General features: G+C 37.4%; 1 protein-coding gene across 1 annotated transcript; it reads right to left on the minus strand.

The window, feature by feature from the left end:
• Window positions 1–1,826: 1,826 nt before the first annotated feature.
• NGLY1 (N-glycanase 1) lies at window positions 1,827–23,046 on the minus strand. Its single transcript, XM_053989747.1, is given in 13 exon segments — window positions 1,827–2,149; window positions 2,581–2,758; window positions 6,628–6,816; window positions 8,081–8,245; window positions 10,424–10,534; window positions 10,716–10,861; window positions 11,272–11,393; window positions 12,109–12,331; window positions 15,527–15,686; window positions 19,055–19,297; window positions 21,310–21,424; window positions 22,477–22,613; window positions 22,616–23,046. Coding segments are annotated over 13 exon segments (2,121 nt in total). The 5' UTR covers window positions 22,772–23,046; the 3' UTR covers window positions 1,827–1,973.
• Between the last annotated feature and the right edge of the window lie 939 nt (window positions 23,047–23,985).

Here is a 23,985-nt window from a genome sequence, read left to right on the forward strand (position 1 = left end):
ATGGACTTCAATTACTTTATTGTTTTAAGTTATCTGCAGCTATTACTCTTCCCCAGAATTCTGACCAAAATTATGAGAAAATTACTTTATCTTACTACTTTAAAATATATTTTGCCTTCTGATTTCATATTATCAGATGCAGTTAAGGAATTCTGCAATTCCTCAAGCTCCTCTAAGTAATACACTGCAAAAACAGTTTCTGCTTTAAAGCAGTAACTTTTTCTGCTATCAAAATATTAAGTAGAAACACTTTTGTTGATTGGTGGCACCTGAGTTTTCTTCCCTTTCCTTTTCTCTTCCAATGCAGTATCCATATTAGCCTAAAATACTCTTCGGTTGGGCTCCCACTCAAAATCTCAGAAAAAGTGTTTAACAGAAACCAAATACAGAAGTAGTTTTAAATTGAGACTGGCAAATTCACTTTGCTTTAGTCAAGCATTGTTAAACACCCTTCCAGTGTGTACTCTTCCCTTCCAGTGTGTACAATACAGTAAGTACCCTGTCACTGTATTAATCTGTATTACGGTGGGGGAGACTCTTCTAATTCCCCCCATAAACTGTCCATTTACATTCTGAAGTAAAGTATATAATCCATCATACATTGTTCTGTCACTTCTGAGATGCTATAATCTATAATTTTTTAAGATTCCTTTTTTCACTGTGTATATGCAGTTTTCTAATAAAATCTGAATAGTTTTATATTTGCTTAGATTTGTTGAAAGGTCAGCAAACATTTATTTCAACATAAATTATTTTTGACAAACACTTCAAATCAATACAGAGGTTGGAAAGTTCAGAAAAATGAAGAAATACTTTAAAAACACTGATCTTGAGAACATCATCCTTAATTCTCACTTCTTTTAAAATAAAACCATAGTTTATACTTTGCATTTTAGTTCTATAATAGAATATCTCTTGTATAATCCAGGCAAGGCCTTCCTCACATTCTGATAAAGACTATCTAATGTGAACATTCACTCCATGCTTTATTCATAGCACTGCAACATCTGATGTCTCCTGGATAGTATTTTTTATTATATTGACTGAAAATAAATTTAAACACTGAATTAATTGAACAGAAAAAAAATGTATATACTTTAACATCAAATTTGGGAATAGTATTTAAAGCAAGTCAAGACAACAGCTTGAAAGGATTTCAACCTACATGCCTAACTTTTAAAAGATTTATTAAGCAAATCCAAATTAATATCATTAAAAAATATTTATAATGAATAACCTATTTTTTCATAGAAAAAATATGATGTTCTTACTCAGGTTTAAGCCTCAATTTCATATCATAGGTCATGACAATTTTAGGTACATAATAAACATTTCTTTCAAAATTAGGTTATTTTCCCAGCAACCATCATGCTTCCAAATAGTTCTAGGTATTAAACACATGTTTAATACTTAGACATCTAACAAGGAAATTTTGAAGCAATATTGGAATTAACTTAATTTCAGCACTTCTGAATACTACACAAAATCAATTTTTTAAAAAAATGTCTAAATCCTCTAATATTGTTTAAAATGTTTTAAAATCATCAGAAGCATTTGTTATAATTGGAAAACAGAATTCAAACTATTTTTCCAAGTAGATTATAAAAAACCCCAAGAAACAGCAAGCCAATCCCAAAACTCCAAATTAAAATCAATTACAATTGCTTTGTGCTTTTATGATCATGTTTTGTTTCCTAAAAATTGTTTCCTTTTCATTGTAAAGTTTAAGAAAATGGTACTTTGTGGTTGAATCCCAATCACAAATTTTTGTGTTTGTTTTTGTAGCAAAGAGGTTTTCATTGTAACGTTTACCTATTCAATACATGTGCAGTTTGAAGTTGGTTTAATGGAGGCAGTGAAACAGGAAATAATCTGCCGGCAGGATGAAGAGGAATTGCCAACCAAATCTTCATGTTGTATCCATGGTATAATGTCTTCAAGGAATCCAAAGTACATTTCTACAGTTCAGATTCTCAGAGGTCACTGAGTTTTATAATTATCTCCAAGCTATTTTCCCCACCTTCTGTTAAGCTCTCTCTAAACAGCTGTGTGTGTTGCCATGCAGCTTCACCATCCCCTCCATTTAGAACTGCTTCCAACATAACTTCCGTTGCTCCAGAAAAATCTGAATAGGAGCAAAGATTTTTATCTATTGGAGGAAAAGATAGATAATTCAGTAAGCCACAGCTCCAGACAGTATATAATAATAGAATGCACGTTAAAAATTCTAAGCTGTAATGGATGTTTAATGATCTCAGTTGCAACTACTCAGACTCATTTGCCACCAGACATAGAAGCATCTATCCTTGTAAAACACAAGTATCTTGTATTCACTCTGTGTTCTTGCTTGCCCTGCTCTGTTGCAGGTAGGGCTGTGTATATTAATAAAACAGAGTTTTGTACCAGCTTTAATTAAATGCACAATATTTTCTTGACCTTGCTAAGAAATGCTGTTGGAAAAGTAAAGAATATTCGTATTTTGTTTTTAGTGTTTGCACAGTACTCTCTCCATATAAATTATTTATTTCCAGTAACCTCTCTGCTACATGATATAATTCATTATTTAAATTCCACACTTACCTCCTGTGAGAGCAATTTCTGCTGTAGGAGAGCGAAGTCTCCACTGTATTCTTCCACTCTGAAATGTTTGACTGCTTGTCCTAACTGAAATGTTATCTATTTTTAGACCGACTGACTTGCACTCAAACTTCCAGCTGATGGAAGCAGAGGATGACCCTTCTTTTCGAGCTAAATAAACCTATATGGAAAGAAGATACAACCAGCATGTCAAAAACTGAGACAACCAACACACATCAAATTAATCCTCATAACAAGGACATAAAATTCTTAGGATAACACACTTCCATTCTTTGTCAAGCCCCTGAACCTTTAAAACCGTGCAAAGTACAATTTTATTTAAAATCCTCTTTCTTCATCTCCAGGTATATTCCACTGTTAGGTAATTGTACATGTTCACAGCCCCTTGCTAGGGAACACTAAATTATTTCAACATCCATAGTAAAGTTCAAGCCACAAAACTCCCTAAGCTTATTATTTTTTAAAGAAGGAGAATTCAAGGTGTTTTTAAATGCATGCAACACTTCAGTTGTTCAGTATTGTTGATGAAAAGAACTGTGCAATCAGTAGCTTCTTCAGCTGTGGCTGCACACTGCTTCTCCTAGAACCTGATGTGTCTCAGTTCAAGCAAATCATACATGCCAGCCATTTATAAATCCCATATTAACATTATTTGAACTGTTACAACTTTGTATAATTTAATTTAGTCCCAGTGCTGTCCTGAACTTCACCTGGCTGAACAGTCACACTCACATATTAATATTCATTAAAGTTACTATGAACCCTCTCAAGAATTTGGTCACAAGTACCTGACAGTTCTTTCAAGTCCAGCATCTATCATCAGCAAACCTAAATAACAGACACTACAGATTAAAGAGTCCAAATTACCATGATCCTTTTGGAATCCTAAATTAATAAAAATTCTGTCATGTCCAAGCTTCTGATTAATATCATACTGAGTGGACTTAGTCAGCTCTTTATCTTTTAATCTTGAGAGAACAAACTAGAATAAAATTATAATAAAACACAGTAGTTTGTTTTACTAAAGATCCCACCCTAATATAGAAATGTTCTTGACAGACCATTAAACAGATTTTTAATGTTACTATTTTCACATTGAAGAAAGCTCAAAACCCCTAAAGGTGTGAGGTCTTACACTGAAGATCACCTATGAAAATGTAATGATTAAGCTGTTTTCATGTGAATGTAATCCTAATGTTCATTAAGGTGCTGACCTCCACACATTTAAGTATTCCAGCTGGTTCTAGCAAGAGCTTTCCCTTGATCAGATCCTACTGAACTGCTGCATTTGAGTAAGGAAGTCAAAACATCCCATTAAATACTACTTGGTCGAAATGCACTAAACATAGTTTTGAAGGCTAGAAAAGCCTCAAAGATTAGTCTGTTTCATCTTTCATTATAATATCCAAGCATTTAATCAGGAAAAAAAGAATTTGAAGTTTTATTTTGTGTATTTTTGACTTTCCTCTAACTTTCAAACTTAGTTGTTTTGTTTCTAGTATTATTTGAAAAAATGTCTGAATTCAGAAGAAAAAAAACAACCAACCAACCAACTCACTGAAATTCTCTTCCACTGCAGCAATTCTTCTGGAAAACAAACCTTTCACAAATCCATGGATTTCAGATCTATAGGTTCTTACACTATTACTATAACCTACTGCAGTCTGCCAGTTTGAGTCCTGGATTCCAGGTTATCTCTGGGTAATATGACAGAATTTGTGGTTTGTACCTGTTTGCATTGTGTACTATAAAACCAAGTGGTTATTTTCTGTTACTCTTCATCTATTACTTACAGATACATTTTCTGTGGCTTTTAGATTTAAATGCCTTTCCATTCATCTCATAATAAATGTTAAACAGATATTACTGTAAAGGTTCCTTTGGCTTTTAAGCTCTTGGACAGCTGCTGAATCAAACTCCAAAGCTGCATCTTGTACAAAAAGAACAAGCAAACCCCAAACAACCTTTCCCTCTGCTATTATCTCCCATTATACAAACAACAGCCAATGGAAAGTAATTTCAAATTCTAAGATTCTTACACACTTTCTGCAGGATGCAATTCCTGCAGAACTAACACGTCTCGCCCACAAGCGTGAGAGAGAACTGGAGGCGTAGCTCCTAATTCCTCAATGCCATAATCTCATCCTTTTGAGGTGTTACTGAATACAAGGGTAAAGTCTTTTTGCCTGGTCTTATAAATTAGTCCCACCCTGTCTTATCTGATTACTAGAGCTGAGAAAAATTGTAGTTTAGTTTCAGTGCAGGGACAACATGTTTCTTGCAAAAGTGAGGATAACTGATCATTGCAGAATTGCAAACATAATGTACTATCAGATTTTTAGCAGATCCTGGGGAAGCAGAGGACACCTGTTCCTTACTCTGATTTTTTTCTTACTTCTCTTTTACTATTAAGTCTACCCTGTTGTGATATCTTTCATACTATTCTCCCATTTCTTTCCTTATTCTTTCTCTTTAGGGCAGCACAGCCTCTTCAAGTAATTCCCCCACTGCATTTTGCAAGTCAGTTATGTACAGACATGTCGGAACCCAAGGTGTCCCTCAGACACTCTTGGATGTTCCGGGTCCAGGGCAGAAGCCTCTGAGACCCTGGCAGGCAGCCAGGAACCCCTGTGGTCTTGAGTTTGACCCATGGAACAATTTACCAACCTTGCAGGAAGAACAAGAAATCACAAAAGTTTAGATATTATAATAGAAGTAGTCACAAAGTGAAAGGATTTTTGAGTGCTGTACAGGGGGGTTTTAGGCCTTGTACAGAGGGGTCTGAGTTTTGTACATGGGGGTCATCGGTTCTAAGATAGAGGGATTTGGGCGTGCCCTGTCCTCCTTCTTTCTTCTTCCTATTCCCCATGTTCTTGGTGGTGTTGGCACTCACAGATTGGTTTAGAGTAGAAAGTCACTGTTCAACATAGGTAATAGGCATTGGGGAAAAACTATAAACATCTAATACGTAATGTGTGATATAAAAGATGGCACCAGCCCCTCGAGAGACAGAGACAGAGACAGAGAAGAAGACGAAGAAAGACGGAGGGAGACGGAGAGAGACACAGAGGGAGAAGGAGTCAGGGACAATGTCAGGGAGTCTGTGTGCCTTGAGATAACATGCAATAAACTGCCTTGAGACCAGATGACTGAAGACTACTGAGTCTTTCTTTGAAGGCACGGGTTAGAGGAGAGACTTTACCACCACCCAGAGTCACCCCAATCTGGGAGAAGGCTCCAGCACAGACCCAGGAGAGAAAATCTCAAGAGGCAGGTAGCTAATTAGCTCAATTTTCATCAGTGGGAAACTAGAAGAATATTTGGTCAGAGGCCCTTCAAACTATTAAAAAGACAAAGGAAAAAAGCAGTAAAATGCTCTAGTCCCTGATAAGAACGTTCGGTTCCACAGTTGGTTGCTGTTGTGGGAAAAGCTGTTTACTAGCACATGACCCCCTTCCCACTTCAGAGGTAGCAATTCTCTTCTTAGATTTAGAGCCTATGACTCTTGTGCTGCTCAGACCTGACACTAGGGAAGGATTCTGAGCAGGATACACAGTATTCTGGATAACTGATAGGTTTTTGTCTTCTTGTAGATGGAATAGTATTATGTAGGATGACAATTTCTTCCTTTGGCTGTACATCAAAGAGATATAATATGCTATAAAGCTATTCTTAAAAACAACAAATACCTTGTTTTATTTTGAGAGAAGTACTGCTTTTCAATAAAACAGCATTTTCCCAGAAGCCTAAAAAAGAAGCCATTTTATAAATTTGGCATTCTGGCAAGGATTTTACCTACCTGCAGAGAGTTCAATCATCCTTTCTGAAAGACAAGTTAAATTTATTTCTAATTTCTTGTACCATCTGGCAATCTTACTGAATCTTAACAACAGCATTTACTAACATCAGCTAAATTTTGTGGGCACCAAGAGAGGTTTTGAATCCAAACACTGACAAGGGTTTTCTGTTTTACTGGAGTTATCATAATTTTACTGTACATTATAGGCTTTTAATAATTGCCATTCTTACCATTTTCCAGTCTGTTTCAACCTTTCTCCAAATAGAATCTGCCTTCCAAACACCTGCTTCCCAGCCACGTATTTTTTCGTTATTATTGGAAATCCGTGTATAACTGTCATCTATTACATTGTAGACGAGATGGAACAGTTTAGACGTCTTCTCCTTTTCAGAGGGAATAAAAACTACTTCTTTTCTTTTCTGAAAAAGCCAAAACATATAAGCACCTTCATTCCCCAATGCCTAAATTCCCTCAAGACTACATTACTTTTAAACAGTATGTCATGGTTTTGCAATTCAGTTTTGCTGCCAAGTGAAAAAAAAGTCCTTTTTAAGAGAGGTCATGTACAAAACCATTTCTACAGAAGAAAAGTTTTAAACCAGTTTCTTACAGCATACTTGCAACTTCTCCAGAGGGGAGAAGTAATTTTATTTTTTAAACTTTCATATAATTACTTTTAGAAGTAATTTTTTTAACAAACTAACATGAAGTAGTATTATTTAAGTAAGAAATTAGAGTTTCAGAACAGAAAATTAATGTTGAGTACATTGCTTGTACAGTGAATAAGTAAAAGGTTATTTTGAATAGCAAACCTGTGACTACCATATACAGGTACTTGTGTATGTAGTTTACAAATCAACTTCAAAAAACTTTAAAGTACAAACTTTGTAACTTCACAGTATTACTTTTTTTAAAAAAAAAGTCATTGTTCTTATGAGTTTCAGAAATTAAGTCTTCCAAACAACAGAGGACTGCAATAACTATTAGTTTCTCAAACTTAAACCATCTTAAGAAACTCTTTAACTTCACTGTTTCTGTTTAGGACAGTTAGACATTCCACATGATGGGATTGCTACAAAACTGAGGTCACATCTTTGCATCCTGACTCAAGCTAAATATTATTATGGCTCTGGGAAACTGTATCTTAGCATAAAAGTCAAACCTTGCTTTTGGAAACAGTAAAAAAAATACTGATGTGAAAATCAATCAAGCTTACTATTTAAGAGATTGCTTAATTTACACAATTATAATTGCTCCCACATTTTATTAACAAAAATAGTTGGTCAAAACCTACTGTTGGTTAATACCTAGACGTAATTAATAATACCAATACAAAAACTTTTTACAGTTTTCCCAATTTTTTTCAAACTAACTTAAACTTTCTAGCTCTGTCAAACTACCTAATTTAAATGAAAAAGTATTTTTAACTTTTAAGAACAAAATACACTTTATATCAAGAATTCCAAAACATTATTAAAATCAATAGACCACTATCAATTCTCAAAAATTACTTGTGGATCTCTACCGAATTCACATCAAACTTTCACCTCATGTTTTCGCAAGATTCACTTGTTTGAGCTGAATCTGGCTATCTACCATAAAGTGTCTTTTTTTTTTTAGACCATAATCACAAAGCCTTAGTTAGCTACCTCTAAGATGGTCATCAGTGCAAAAGTTAAATACCTCTGGACCAATTTCACCTCTGGCTACTCGCCAAGCCATTGAGCCTGATGTCCTTCCACCATATTCTCCAGGTTTAGGTGTTTTAGGAGAAATAAACTCAACAAGCTCTACAATAGTCCTTTCCAGGAGCTCTCTTTTTCTATTTTCTGACAAAGACTTTTGTCTCTGAAAAAAGACATTTAGGAAAAAAGAAAACATTCAGAAAAAATGGTATTTGTAATTCTGCTCTAGAGTGACACCAACAGGGAAAAATAGAATTGAAAAAACTGATTAACATTTAAAGTCTAGAATGATTATTAGAAACATTAGTCTTATACCACAAATACAAACCAGTCATAAGTGCACAGTTATGTGACAGCAGTGCTTTCTCTAGGAACTTGCAGGCACTATGTGGAATTCTTTTAAAATAATATTTGTGCTTTGTTTTTAATACATTTATTTTGATGATAAAACACTTCCATAACAGTTTTTATAGCTATTCATATGTATGCTGTACCATAGCCATTCTCAATACTATTAGGAGGAAAGAGAAGGCAAGAATCATTTGTGGTCAAATTTTTCTTCTCTAAGGTGGAGTGACTTGGTTGGCCACAGCTTTGGTTCTCTGATTAAGCTGAAACAAAAGTCTTTCAAAGAGTTATTTCACTGATTCTGTCATAAACAACCCATGACAGCTCTGTTTTTCAGATGTCAGAAAATTAAGAAAAATTTAGTTCCAGAAAAATTAGTGAAAAAAAAAAATTACATATCTTCTTTGCCTACATGAATAGAACTATGAGCATTTTTTTGGTAAACAACTTCTAAAAATTTTATTGAGATGTTAGTATTTTGTCTACATGATTTTCATGTCAAATATACAAACCTGGAATGTGAAACCTTTCGGTTTTTTAACTGCGGATAAATCCACATGGGGCTGAAAAAAGGTCAACATTCAGTATGTAAATTATTACACACATGATCTTGTTTTCTGCTTTGGAGATCACCCAAGGCATGCACACTCAGCCCACTGAAAGGTTGATAAGCATTTTAATTATCTCAAAAGCAGTTCTGACCCCAGCAAATTTTGGTAATAGAGACCACAAAAGAAACCTTTTAAGACTTTTTTGTTCCAGACAACAATGCAGAACTGTATAAAGGAAAGTAGATACAGAGAAATGATGAGAAACAGCTCCAGCTGAACAAATTCCAGATGCCAAATACCAATTCTAACACAGCAAGGGGGGGAAACATACCTCTAGTTGTGTTGATGGATGACAACCAGTGGTTGCAGCAGTTTTCCAAGAAACATCAGGCCTTCCTGGGTCTAACAGTTGCCCTGACACTTTGGATATCCCTATGCAGCACTACTGATCTTGCTCCAGCTCAGAGGAAGTTTGATATGGTTTACCGTAAATTAACAACACCAATGACTGTTCTCAGTGCTCTGCTCTGTGACTCTAATTTTTCATTTCTGTTAAAAATATTTCAAGCTCTGGTCTTGAAATTCTTCACAGTCTTAATGTATGGCTATAACTCTCAAGTCAACAGGTCTCAAAAAAGGCATAATCTGTTTTTTAAGTCATCAGTTGTATACTATCATTGGAACTAAAGTTTCCATGCATGGGAATTAGCCCTGTAAGGAAGGGAGGACAAAACAGAAACCTCAAGGTGGTTCAAGGTTTTACAATGCTCTAGTATATTGAATCAAGTTCCTTGTGTCCCAAGTAGCAAGTGGGAAAAGCTTAGCAGAGAAGTTCTGTGACCATGACATGCAGGTGCAAGTGGCTCTATGTATTTTGGGGATGTTAAGCATGAACAGTGTAAATACACGTCGCTCTGAGTCAAAGCTCTGCTGATGGTATCAACACCTTTTGGAAGTCTTGGAAACAGCCCATGAATCATTCCTCTCACTTTCTAGAGCTTGTAAAAAGTCACTGAAAGCAAATTAAACCTGCATTTCTTACAATGTAAATGCTACTATTTTCAAGTTAGAGCAGCACTGATGCGGAAAATGTTCAGTCACCCTGAAGGAGTCCACATAGCTACTAAGGAGTTGCAGTTTACTCCCAGCAAGTACAAGTCTGCTCCAAAGTCCCTAAGAAAAACAATATATACACACACATCTGTGTATGTAAGAGATAATATAATACTCTTACATACCATTATTTATCTTATTTCCCACAAGTTCAGCACTGCAACTGATTCCTATGTATTCAGGGTAAAATGGGTAATTAACAGCATTTTTTATATCCATAGTGCATGAATATTCCTATGCGGTTACCAAACACATTCCTTTGTTTGAGGATTTCATATTCTGCAGATACTTGTGTTTCACTCTCAGAAACCCACTGAAAAGTTACATACCGTTCTATTTAGTGCATTAATTGTCTCTCGCAGCGTAGCTTCGCTGAGTGCTGTCCTTCTAGAAAGTACTTCTTCATGTTTACAGCTGTATCTCCAGGTGACATCAACAACCTCAAGCACAAGCAGAAGAAAATAAAGTAACCAAAAATTTCCACATATCTTGCTTCATTTAAAGAGGCTAGTTAATGAAAGTATGCTTTTCTACAATAATTTTGAAAATCACACCAAGGTGGAATACATTGCATGCTTGCTTCAGGGCAAGTTTGTTTATTATTAGCATCATTACTCCTACCTCATCTTTGGAGAACGCAATTATGTAGGAGAGTTTCTTTCCCCAGCCAGTTTCATAAAGAAGAGGCTTATCACAGACATTTTCACAAGGATCACAGTGAAGCCATCTTTTCTGAGATGAAGAATATACTTCAGTCCACACATGATCTATGTAACAAAGGCCAAGAATAAACAATGACTTATAAAGATAGAGCCTCTATTCTAATCTTGCAGAATACTGGAACTTTTTCCAATTAAATGAAGGAACAGGTGAAAGAACATGTTTTCTGTTCATCTACATACAGAAACATTACCAAAGCTTCCTCTTTCTTAGGATCACAGTCCCTTACATTCAGCTGAAGATTGTATCATTCTGAAGTCAGTCATCTAATCTTACTTGCAGAACTGTATTTCATCTCATCAGGCAAGACAAGAAATTGAATGTGTATTGTCTTTGTCAGCTGACTGCATAACTGCACGCACTGCCTGGTGGCTAATATGATCTGAGAGACATAAAATGCATAACCTCCTTTTGCACAGGTTTGTATTAATGTTACAATACTCCAGAATACTGATACCTGCATGGTCCCAGACGTATCTTGCTTCAAACCCTACAGCTCTGCAGCACAGTGTAAAACAGTTGGCCCACTCACCACAGCGTCCACGTCTGGTTTCCAAAAGTTTTTCAGGGTTGTTATACCTACAGGAGAAAAACAACAGCAAACAAGAACAATTGATTTCACCTTTCAGAAATCTTTACATTGTGTTCTGATGATCTAAACAGACTTCAGTATCAATCAGTCCACAGAAGATAATGGAAATAATTGCTGTACTGCACAAAATACATCTGAGCAGAATGCTACCTCAACTCACATGACTCCATCATATACTTATAGCAGCATTGAAATTAATCTGGTTAAGTTTTCAAAATTGATTTAGCCATCTTAAAATATGATTTTTATGCTGGTCTTAAAAAGTTAGCAAAATGTTTAAATGTCACAAAAGTATACATAAATTATATATTTGCTCTTCTGCTATAGACTCAGCAAAAGATGTACATTACATTGCGATTCTCTGCAGAAGTGAAATTTTCCCTGCAATAACAAAACACTACCTACATGTAGTTGCCAATATTAACATATTTTTTTAGAAGCTGTAGCTCATCAAATTAACATTAAAAATCCCCCAAACAAGCCAGACAAGTATTCAGAACAAGTCCACATAAGAGAAAGCACATATTGTCTTAAAAAATCTCTGATCTTGTAGAGAAATTGCTGGTTCATCAAACATTCTATCATGTTACTTAAAACAGCTTCTCTACTCTCTGAACGAACAACTTCTCACCTGTTCACAAAATGCACAAATGCAAAGCTGTTTCTTGAAAGAAAAAAGACAGCAAGTTTCTGTATGCTCACCTTGGGAATCTATTACAGAGCTGACACTGGTTGCAGTAATGGTTTTCCACTCGACTGGCATCCCACCTTAGATCATCATCAGTAGGCAACAAATAGTCACTTTTAGGCTCTGTCTGCCCACCACACCTGCTGCAAGGAAGACTATTTACCCAATGAAAAAAGGAAGTCTTAAACCAGTCCAAAAGCTCCAACAATAAGAAATCTTCTTCATTCACATGTGCACCTGTAAAATTTATACAACACACAGTTTAAATGGAGAAGTAATTTAATTGAACTTGACAGTGCCTATGCAAATTAGCATCTCTGGGACTTTATATATTTTTATGTACTTTTAAGTATAAAATTCATATTAAAAAGCTTTGTATATTACTTAAACGCATACAAAAAAGAAAATCTAAATTGTCAAGACTGAGTAAGTTCAAAGTTAAGAACAAAAAACTGCAGTACTAAATACTACAGCTAGAATGAGAATAAGAAATTGCTCAGAAAAATTAGTCAGATTTACATTTCAGCCTGGTGAAGTTCCTGATGCCCTTCATACTCTTCCAGGACTTTGGAACAGAGTGTTAATTATTTTTCTGCTCCAAAATATTTTCCTACTCATACGAATAACAATTGCTTTGATTTCAAAATACCAAAGAACCAGACACTGGCAGCAATCTAAACAACCAGATGTACAGGCTTTGTATAAACAGGCCTTCTACAAACACAGCTTAATTATTGTAGAAAATATGTATATACCATGCAAACATGTTGAGTTTGTTCTAATTTCAATAAATAAACACCACCTTTCTCAGCTTACTCAAGGCAGACACAGGATGTCTTTTGTTTTCTACTCTAGCTGATTTCACCACATCAGACTCTTCTGGCCCATTTTCCTGCTTACAACAGGAGTTAGAATCTACTTACATATTCACACTGTTTTGACACCTGGAAATAGCCCCATTTTACCTACAAAACAAATCTAAAAATCCAGCTTTTCAAGAAAGATCCATTCGTTTAAACTCTTTAGAAACTTTAAATGCACATCCTGTTATAATGTGCAGAGAGATACTCTTCCTTCTCAGATACATAAATATTCAAATAATTCTTCCTAATAACTTTATCACCTAGGCCACACTGCAATCATAGGTATTACTGCCTGATTATTTTTATGCACTACAGCCTTATTCTAGTCACAGTGCAGACAGGTTTGACTAATGAACATTAACATATAAAATAAATATGTAAAAAAGCTGCTTAAAGGAAATTGAAGGCAGTTGCACTAAAAATTTATGCACTAGCTCCTTTTTCAGAATTGTGAAAAAGAAACCTAAGATGAGTGCTTAAGCTCATTTCACATCTTGCTCTGAAGCTATAGCCATCCTTGGTACAAAAAGTTCTGTAGGAGCACTAACACCATTAAAAACATATTGCCAAGATCATGAAGTGCATGGGAGGAGATTAAAGCAAGAATACCTGACTTCTATTATAGTAAAACTTCCATTTTTACTCACGTATGTGAAAAACCTTTTTGCTGGAACACTCAGAGAAAGGCTTACTGCTTACAAAATGGATATGCTTTGTATATACAAACTTTTTGCTAAAAGCTGAATGAGAAGATTTCAAGCACAGGCCATACTCTCTTTTCCTGGATAACAACATTCAAACTAGAACCCATCTGTAAAAATATGACTGCTATGCTATAAACATTCTTCCCTTGATTTGCAAAATAACTCCTTCATTAAAACATCACATGAAAAAATGACAAATGTGATTTACTTGAACAGAAAACTGCTGGCTGTGATACACAGCTATTTTTGACTGTTCAGTCCATTTTTCTAATGAAACGTGGAAAAGGGAAATAATAAAATCAAAGCTATAATTCTCATCAAATGACCGTTATCTTCCTAGTATAGTCTTTATGAACTAAAAATGCTCATTATGTGTTGCAAGGCCTATCCTAAAAACAAGTGTTCCCTAGCACTAGGTATTTATTCCCAGAGGTGGCAGTCTTAATGCAGCAGGACAGAAACCAAAGAAGCTGGAAGCCAATTACCCAAATATCTCATATACAGTGCATTCCAAAACAAATGTTTCTATAAAGCTCTTGAAAAATGCTTTCAAGCTGTCACAATCTGAAAGAGTGGAATTCCATCCCTTCCCCTTTATTTGTATCTAAATTAAGGTCTGGAAGCCATTTTGACTAAATCAGCCTGATGGTTTGGGAAGAAGCACCCAGAACACTATCCTCTCACTTCCTTCCTCTTTTTAAACAATGTGTGCAGTAGTATTAGAACAGAGTCTAAAAGGCAGGCTTTATTTTTTTCCCTTATAAAGAAATTTAATAGCTGTTATTTATTACTACTAAATCTCTTTTCCCCACTGTATTGTCCCACGCTGCTGAATGAGAATGCTTTGTACTTGGTCATGTGGTTTCTTATTCCCAATAAAGTTTCATAAAAAGAAAAATTACTACAAAAATCCATTGTCAAAAATTTCCTTAATGCTAAAGGCACAGTTACATATTACTGTGTGGTTGTATGAGACACCACAAAGTAATTTATAAAAAAACACGTGACAAGATTATTTTTGGTTTGCAAACCAACAGCACTCCTATAAAGTTAGCAGAATTGCTTGAAACAGTCTTCTATCAAAGATCCATAGTGAAAAAGGTTGTTTTTTTTTTTAAATATGGTCTTGGAATTGTATTTTTTAAAATATTTATCCTATAGAAGGAACATTTCACTATACCACTGAAACAAATATAAAACCATCACATGACAATAGAAACATGTTATTTTAACTGACAAAAACTCCATACATTCAAAACAAATTCACATTTATGAAGAAAATATACATTTTAAACACTGATGCCACAAGTATTTATGCCTACATTTCATATCTAGCTCCATGAGGAATAGGGAATAACCCTATTCATTTAAGCATTAGGTAGGAAAGTGATCATTTGTTTGTATCAGGCTGCATCTTGGAAAGATCTCAAAATCTCACTAATATCACTTTAAAACAGAGAAGTGATATTTAAAAATTTTAGTCTGAATTTAGAACTGTAGTACATACAGGAAAACTGCACTCTGAGAATTTCATAATAACGACTACTTGAACAAGAAGCTCCCCTCCTCTTGTGGTAGCTATTCTCAATTCCTGAGATTCAAGGAATGCAACAATTGTGTCCCCAGTGCTTTTTTCTACTAATTCAGAAATTAAGAGTCCACAATTTCTACATAAAAGCAGTAAAGATGGATGACAAAAATGAAATAAAATAAGAGAAGGGAGTGGTAAATTAGGAAGAAGGCAATTCCAATTTATAAACAGCATTTGGAACCTGTAGACATATGACCAAATACACACCAACAATGTATGATATGTTTGAAAGAACATTTCTACTTTCATATACACTTCAGCTTGGCAGCCTTACCTTTGTCCAGTCTTGTAGCTTGTGCTAGCTTTTTCTGAGCCTTGCTTTTCAATTCCTGGAGGGGAATTGCAGCCAGTGCTTTCTGCTGAATAGAAGGATTCTCATACATCAATACAAGGCCCTCAAATTTTGTTTGAAGTGTTTTCAAGATATTTGCAGCCTGGAAAAGGATTTTCAGTCACAAGATGCTTTATGAACTTTCACCTTCAGGCAGAATAACTAAGCTCTACTATCTGAGTTTAAGTCAGTCATAATTCTATGTTCATATATATTTATTTACAGGTGAAATGTTTATTGCTAAGATATCAACAAGAACTGAAGATCCACCACCTAAACTGTAAAGCCAGTGTTGTTGTCTCTGAGCATTCTGAATGATGTCTTGAGTGAAAAGTCAATTAACTGAGGGAGAAAACTGTTTTTAAAGACATCTCTAATGGGAAAGTCTTTGACTTCTCTTCCCCACCTCATCCCCCCCCCCCCCCTTTCTTTTGGACACTGTTTACCCAAAATCCACAAAAAGACATGCAATAACTTTCATTTTCTGGACACTGCTACACCAGTTTGTAGAACTGTATTATTGATGAATTCTACTTATTATTTCTTACTCATGAATGTTGCTTGTCTGTTTCTACTTGCTTCTTTTATAGATCAACTCTGATAGAGGTTTATAGACAGCCCAGTAACCACCCAATCTGTTTCAGTAGCAACTGGATATATGAACTAGGTTCCCTTCAGTCAGTTATCCTAAGTGTCACCCAGAGTCACCCTGCACCAAATAAGGTACACAGATAGATACTAAACTATCACCTGAAGTTAATAATAATGAAGTTGGTAGCTGAGCAAACTATTTGTTCCCATTTAAAAGGGAACAATACAGAAAGTGAAAATGGGACTTTAAAAGTAACAGTCTGGCATATTTTTGAGGGAAGCCTATGGCACTGCTAAATTACTTTTTCTCTATTGCTATATCATCTTTCAGCCTTTAGCCTTGTTGATTGTTAAAATTTAAAAAATTAAAATTAAATTTTAATTTAATAAAAAATGCAATGCTTTCCTGAGAGGCTTGCAGCAAATGCAATATCATACACCAAGGTGTGAGAACTCTTCTTTTAAACTCTTCTTCTTTAAAAGAAGAACACATCTTTTAAAGGAATACTCAAATTACAAGTGACTGTTTTGATGCTGTTACAGTACTTCAGGATCAGTCCTTAATTTTCATAACTGCTAAAAGAGAGCAGAGCTGGTTTTGCCCTTCCAGGAAGTCATCAGCTGTAGGTAACTGGTTTAACATCATAAACTCCATTGTGTCCAGATTCACTTTAATGCAAGTTCAAAGGAAGAAATAAGGGGCATTAGAGACTGCCAAAGGCCTTAAGACCTTCATGGTCCATCAGCTTCCTGAAAGGGTATACAGGGATATTGCGCAGCACAGCAGGAAGTCTCCCAGATTCTCTGCCCACTCAGGTTTCTGATGCAAAACCATCAGTGTTACAGTAGTGCTTAATCTGCTTTATAAAAGGCACTGTATGAAGTGTTATGCAAACATTTAATCTTAGAAGCCAGGTGAACCTCACTGCAGTTCTAAGTTTGGATACACCTTTCCTCCTGTAATCACTATGCCATTCAGGAAGGGATCAAAATCCATCCACCAGAATTAACAACTAGCCATAGTTCTCCTTTTCCTAAGTCTCAGGAATACTTTATGACAAGAAAAGCAGAAGAAAACAATGAGGCAAATTAATGGTGGTCTAGGTCCCTAGAACTGTGTATTTATGAATATTCCTCTGTTCTTTCAAGTACGCTGCTTTTCCCTGCATTTACCAGGCCTCCCGTGAATGACAGGTGAAATACACAGGCAAGAAAAAAATGCTTGCACTACAGAAACAACTCTAAATCTCTCTGACATCTGTCAGCAGTGCATACAATGACAATACAACTATAACTCTGCAGCGTACTCACTGGAAAACAAACCCCCCACTGCTGCGTAAGCAAAATGGCCAAGTCACTGCCAGACTTCCTTCCAACCCATTCAGACTATAAAGACCAAATTCAATGGCTCAGAGACCTATCAGTATAGTTCCCTGTAGAGATCAGCTAAATACAGCATTCTAACAGAGTGCCAACACTGCAGTACTAATGCCTCTAAATAGCAGTAAATTTGGTCCCACCATCCCAGGTATGGAAGCATGGAAAATGAATAGTTTCAGAGAAACTGATGCACAACTCTGATGGCTAGTGTACATTAAGGCAGAATAACTAGAAATTGGAAGGATTAACCTCAGAATACATTGAGTCAACATTGTGCAACATTGTGCAATATTGTTCTCATTGCAGGTTCAACTATTAAAGCTTCCTGTACTAAGCAGTACAGCAGCAGCAAATCACTCTACAGGTTTCATAATCGCTTCCAACCACCATTGCAGAAGTGGCTGAAACAGTAAAAATCTAGAAGCAGACCAAAAAACTAACCCAGAAACCTCCAAACAAAGTAAAACAAATCCAGTCAGTATATTTTAGAGGCAACTACTACCATGCTAACATAATTAGATTAAATGTCTTAATACAACATGCCTACGACAGTACCTTTCCCAAAGGACCTTTTGTGTGAGGATGCGTCATTTAGTGCTCTCTATCCCCAAAAGCCATCACTTCAAATAATGCTTTGCTATTTCTCATTCACTGACTTGGGTAGGCATTGGGAAGAAACAGTATGTCATTGTTCATATCCAACAATATACTGATAATATAACATAAAATCTGCAAATTGTATTTAAGGATGCATGGGAAGTGAGCTTTTAGAGGGATTCATCTTACACCAACTTCAAGATTAAAGTGACACTGGTTCTAGGAGGAAAAAACTCTTCAGAAAGTTAAACCAAAGCATCCTTAAAAGCTTCTACCAAAAGACATAACTCAATTTTTCAAAGTTGTATGAGGTGCTGAGTCTTCTCCCATCGGGCCAGTTAACATCAGATGAAAGGACTCTGCTCTGTCTTGATCAGGAACTTCACCTCAACCTCTTGGACAAGGGAAACTTAGCCTAAATAACTATAAATTTGTCCTTATCTGGCTAAATTTCTGTTTTTAATGACAGGCATATGTGAAAAAAGAAAGCCCTCCTCACAGGCGACACATAGAGATCATAATGCATGAACCAAGACACCAACAATTATAAGCGCTACCATTATGCTCCTTTTCCTCTGCTGGCTCTCAAGCACCAAACACAAACCCTACTCTTAGCTTCCCACTCTCCCCCTTGTTCCCCATCTTGCTGTTCCTTTTCAATACATATGAGCTTTTTTTCTTGACCCCCCCCCGATCAACAGAATATTCAAGGACATAAATTGTCTAGTCCAACCTTCTTAAAGCAAGATTAGCTATGTGGTCAGACCAAGCTGCTCTAGGCTTAACAGTGTGCTTATTTGGACTCTACTCATTTTCTCTGAGCAACCTGTCCTAACAGTTAACTCTTCTTCAATCTTTATATGCAAAACTAATGAGCCTATGAAGTTTGCAGATTATAATTACCATTTCAAGAGATTGCACAAGTGATGTCTCTGGTTGCTGACGGGCACGGGCAAAAACAGAGTCAACAGGTCTCGAAGGCCGCTGTGCAGCTGGCTGAGTGCTGCTGACAGTTTCAGAGGATCCTGATCTGTGGATTTGGTTTGACTCATTCAGTCTGCTACTCCTCTCTCCAGCAATTAAGTCTCTGATTTTACGTAGTTGCTCAATTGAAGCTTCCTTAGGGAAAACCAGGTGAGTTTCTCCCTGAAATTTAGACAAATGAATTCAGCAGTTAATGCAGGTCTAAGCTGGTCAATGATCTGCAGCTATAGCTGAGTTTACTGGAAGTTAGCACCCTAAGGCTTGGCAGGATTCAGCCTTTTAGATTAGGTCGCTTACAGTAGAAGCTTGAAGCCTCTCACAGCTTCAGAAGCCTACCAGATAAAGAACCTAGAGTCAATCTAGAGAAAGAGGGCTTATAACAGCATGCTTTTGTTAGCAACTTATTTTGTGGAGCCATTCGTGGGCTATGTAGTTACAGTTTGGCACAGAAAGCAGCAACAACAGAAATGAACAATTAATGCTCAGTTCTCACAGTACAGCAATGAAATCCTAGGCAACACAGGAAGACATCCATTGTTGAGGGAAGAAGCCCCTAAAACAGCATCTGCTGGAAATTCTCTTACATAATGGTATCTTTCATGTTGAAGTTTTAAGTTTTCAGATAGGCAATATTACTCTTATTACAACTGGTACCTAGGTTGATTTCTGGGTTTTAACTGCAACATGATTACTGGTAGCATAACAAGAGATCAGTAATTATGACACAATCAAATATTTGTGTACTTAACATAAAGGAACAGGATACTAAAAACATGAATATCCTGAAGCATTCATCCTTTAACAGTTTCAGTTTCTACTACTGCAGCACTTCTATTTATTACAGTAATTTGTTTACCTACAGTTACTTGAGGTCACATGTCACTGCAGATGGAGGCTTCGTGTTAACACTTAAAATCACCACCCACGAAACTCAACGGAATGTATCAATCCATTATCAAGCAGAAACAAAAGAAGGAACAATTTCAGCCATGCAGTTGAAGAGAAGTTTGTGAGCTCCAGCTTTGACTGATACAATAACCATAAGACTGAGGCAACACACTCTTAGAGACTTGCCCCTACCTAGACTGCCCAGCTCCTGGCTAAAATACACAATTAAAAGTCTCCTGAGCACCTGCATGAGAATACATCCACAGACCATTTCTCTCTCCATAGTCACCACTTCTTTCAGCATACTTTTTCTTCTAATTAAAACATTACAGTAATTAACTTTACCCAAACAGAAGGCAGAGGTCTCATGACAGCTGGATCTAAGTAACATCATGTACATATCCATATAGAAGTGTGACATCAAACAGACAAATTAAAGCAAAGCAAGAACTTTGCAGTGTTAAACAAGAGCTGGGTTTTCAGACCAGCTTTCCAGTACTTATAAAAACTGCTTTTAGTTTAACAATCTTTGGCAGTTTAAGTTCCACCAAGACAGGGACCACTTCAGAACACAAAGCAATCTTTGAAATGCATCCTTCTGACTGCAACAGAATCAAAATTCACTCAACACTATTTTAGGACAACATTTCATAAGTTTTAAAAATGGGTTTTGAAGGACTCGCCCCCCCTACTACTACTTGAGCAGTCAGCCTATTGTCCTTCACTGCTGTCATGACAACACCAGTACTTGTGCAGCTGCACTTGAATTGGCTGAAAAACACTTCTGGTTTTGTTTTGGAAGATTAAGTTTTCATCAGATCAGATTCCCTTACCTATATCACTACAGGGTTCTACTAATGGTAGGAATATGAAGAAGAGCAGGGCTTTTAAAAATTTTTTTCTCTCTTTAAAATGGCAGTTTCAACATGCATTTATAATGTCTGATGTTCACCAAACAGTGGATTACTACAAAGAGAAGGGGTTTCACCCTGCTTCTCACCACTTCCTTTGTGCCAACATGGATATGAACCCAGCCATTCAGCAAACCAGCAGTGCCTGAGCAGCAAAAAAAAAAAAAACTTGTTATGCATTAGGTTAGCTCAAAACAGCTAACATCTAAGTTCTCTGCTGGTTAGCTACAGATATTGGCAGACAAGAACTGAAGGAAAATACCAACTGCCCTAAAATCTACTGCCTTGCAACTAGAGAACCAGAAAAAAATTTTCAGTTTTAAATTTTACTATGTAAACTGACAAAGACACCTGAAGTTACTACATTATACTCACCTCTTGAAACCCCATCTCAAATAAACATTCAACTGCTCCTCTGACGGGCAACAGCCTTGTGGAAAACGCTGGATTTCCAATCCGAATTAATCTGTACTTTTCCTCATAGGGATTCCTGAACAAATTGAAAGTTATAACTATATTTGCAAATTAAGTAGACACTTAAAAGCTGTGTAACTGCACTGTGAAAGTTTTTTTTTTTAAGTTTAGTTTCATTTACATCACTTAGGCAAAACCTGCATAAAACTCTGACTTTATAAACGTCTTTTTGTACTTAGTTCTGAGTTACCAACTAGTGTTAAACTTTAGCTTGCAACTTATGTTCATGAATTCATGTTTTGTAGTCATACCCAGCAGGGCTAAGTCTGTAGTGACACTTAAAGACAACTTCACATCTCCCTATTCTAATTGAACATGCCAGGTTAATGCCGGATGGCTTTGGTCCCATCACGGAAGCTGTGCTAAACTTCCTGGTACTTGAGTGAAACGACTGTGGTCTCTGTGCCACGTCTCAGTAGTACCGAGAGGTGCTCTTTCAGCTCTTTTAAAACCTTTTTTCTCTCGCCTCTTCCTTTAAACGAAGCCAGCCCAGGACTCGCCATTCTCTGTCACACAGCAGCTTTTAAAAGCAGTTGACGAACCAGATATAGACAGGGAGGGGCAGCCCATACATCTCGAGCTGCTGGAAGACACCAAGGTCAATCACACGTACTGGCGTGTATGTGCACCCTACAGAGCCACCTCGCAGAAATTCAACTATAATTAACTCTTGGTACCAACCTTGCGAAGTGAGAAGCACTGGGCAAGCGAAAAATAGAGCAAAAAATAAAATTAAGTTAAAATCAAGTTAAATTACTTGCCGTGCATCACTTGTTTTTAGATAGTTCAACACCCACCTAAGATAATCAGGAATAAGGCAGAATTTTGTGAATACACAAACTCTTAAACTTTCAAAACAAACCAACTAGCAATAAATAAAGAAACAGAAATACAGAACACTACACCTCTAGGTAAGCAAAATTAATTTTAAAATAACGACAAAACCACGCGAGACGCTTCTGAACTCCGGTATTACACAACAGAACCGAAGGCGCCGCGCGGAGCCGGGGAGCAGCCGGCGGGACCCTGCGGCACCGCCCGCCGACCGAGGGCGGCGACCCCGCTCACCGGAGGATGTTGTCAGCGTAAGTGAGGAGCAGCCGCGAGGCCTCCAGGAAGATCTCCCGCCTGTTCTGGCACAGCTCGCTCACGGCGGGGGAGCCCGGCGAGGACGAGAGCCCCACAGCAGCCGCCATCGCTGCCCGCTCCTCGCGCCGCACACCCGCCCCCGACGCTGCGCCACGCGCATGCGCCGTGCGAGCACCGAGGTCACCGCCCTCAGCCGGGCAGCACCGCCTGCCGCTGGGCGCATGCGCAGTAGGAGTGGTGGGGTCACCGCCCGCAGCCCCCGCAGACTGCGCATTGCGGGGGGCCTTGAAGGACCCCCCTCTTAAAGGGTTTAATCCTGAGCCCGCACCCCCCTGGGCAGCGGGACCTCCCGGTCACACCGGGCTCTGTGTCCCAAAGCAGCTTCTTTCACCCGGTGTGCAAGGCGCCACCCGGTGTGCAAGGCGCCAATCCACGCTCAGGGTCGAGGTTTTTGATTTATTTATAGATCTGCGCAGAAAGGGGTTCACAAGGCCAGCACGATAACTACCAAAATTTATCACTATTTATACATTCTGGCAAACAAAGGCATCCATGTTCATTGTTACACAGTTCTCTTATTAATAAACATGATATCTTCTGTTGGTTAAATGATTCCCATACTTCTTACACAGATTAGTCCACATGCTCATTTTTTCTCTCTAGTCGATGGTTGCAAACTCCCCCTGCCAGAATTACCTTTTATCCAGTCAGAGCTGATCCCAGCACTACTGCTGAGTTGGCTTTGCTGGTTTCTTCCTTATCTTGGGAGTTCTGCCTAATGTCCTTGTGTCCAATAAATTCTTCATTTTTTGTGCCCACTGACAGTGGTACATCCTTCTTCCTAAGTTTTGTAAACCTCCACCTCTTTGATGTGTAATTTCACTGAAACATGTGAAGTCCTAAAAATGCAATTCTGCCAACAAGCAATTTGTCTTTCTGACACCTGGACATAACTTAGAGCTTGATTAAATCTCCTTTCTGGTCGATTGGGCTTGAAAGTATACAAAGATCAAGTAACACAATTTCTTAAGAAAATGTTTACCTATTCCATATTTTTGGAACACCGGGAGCCCCTTGGCAGGCAGTAACATCATTAAGGGCATAAATCCCCTTTTGTACTGTCCTGGTTGGACAGTACTGAGGGTGCCACACCTCCAGGCTCGCCAGGGTTGCCTGAGCAGGAATGTCACTGCAGGGCCTCGCCCCCGCTGTGACATCTGCCCTGCACTACCCAAAGTCCATCCCAGAGAGGCAAAAAAAAAAACCCCTGGTCTTCTTCTAGACGTCTGGTTTGTGCTGCTACTGAAAGAAGAACCTTGGTGGTGAAGAACCTTGGACACAAAGGCCTGTGGAGATTTGCTTTATTAGGAATGCCGATTTAAAGAGTTCCAAGCAAGGGAGGTCTTTAAAATTCAAGCTGCCTTCTGATTTTGTAGGTGATATTACACTATGGCTCTGCTGCCTGCTTCTGACAGGTCACTGCTCAGC

Source organism: Vidua macroura, chromosome 1 (genome assembly GCF_024509145.1).
Source record: "Vidua macroura isolate BioBank_ID:100142 chromosome 1, ASM2450914v1, whole genome shotgun sequence".
Classification (NCBI taxonomy): Eukaryota; Metazoa; Chordata; class Aves; order Passeriformes; family Viduidae; genus Vidua; species Vidua macroura.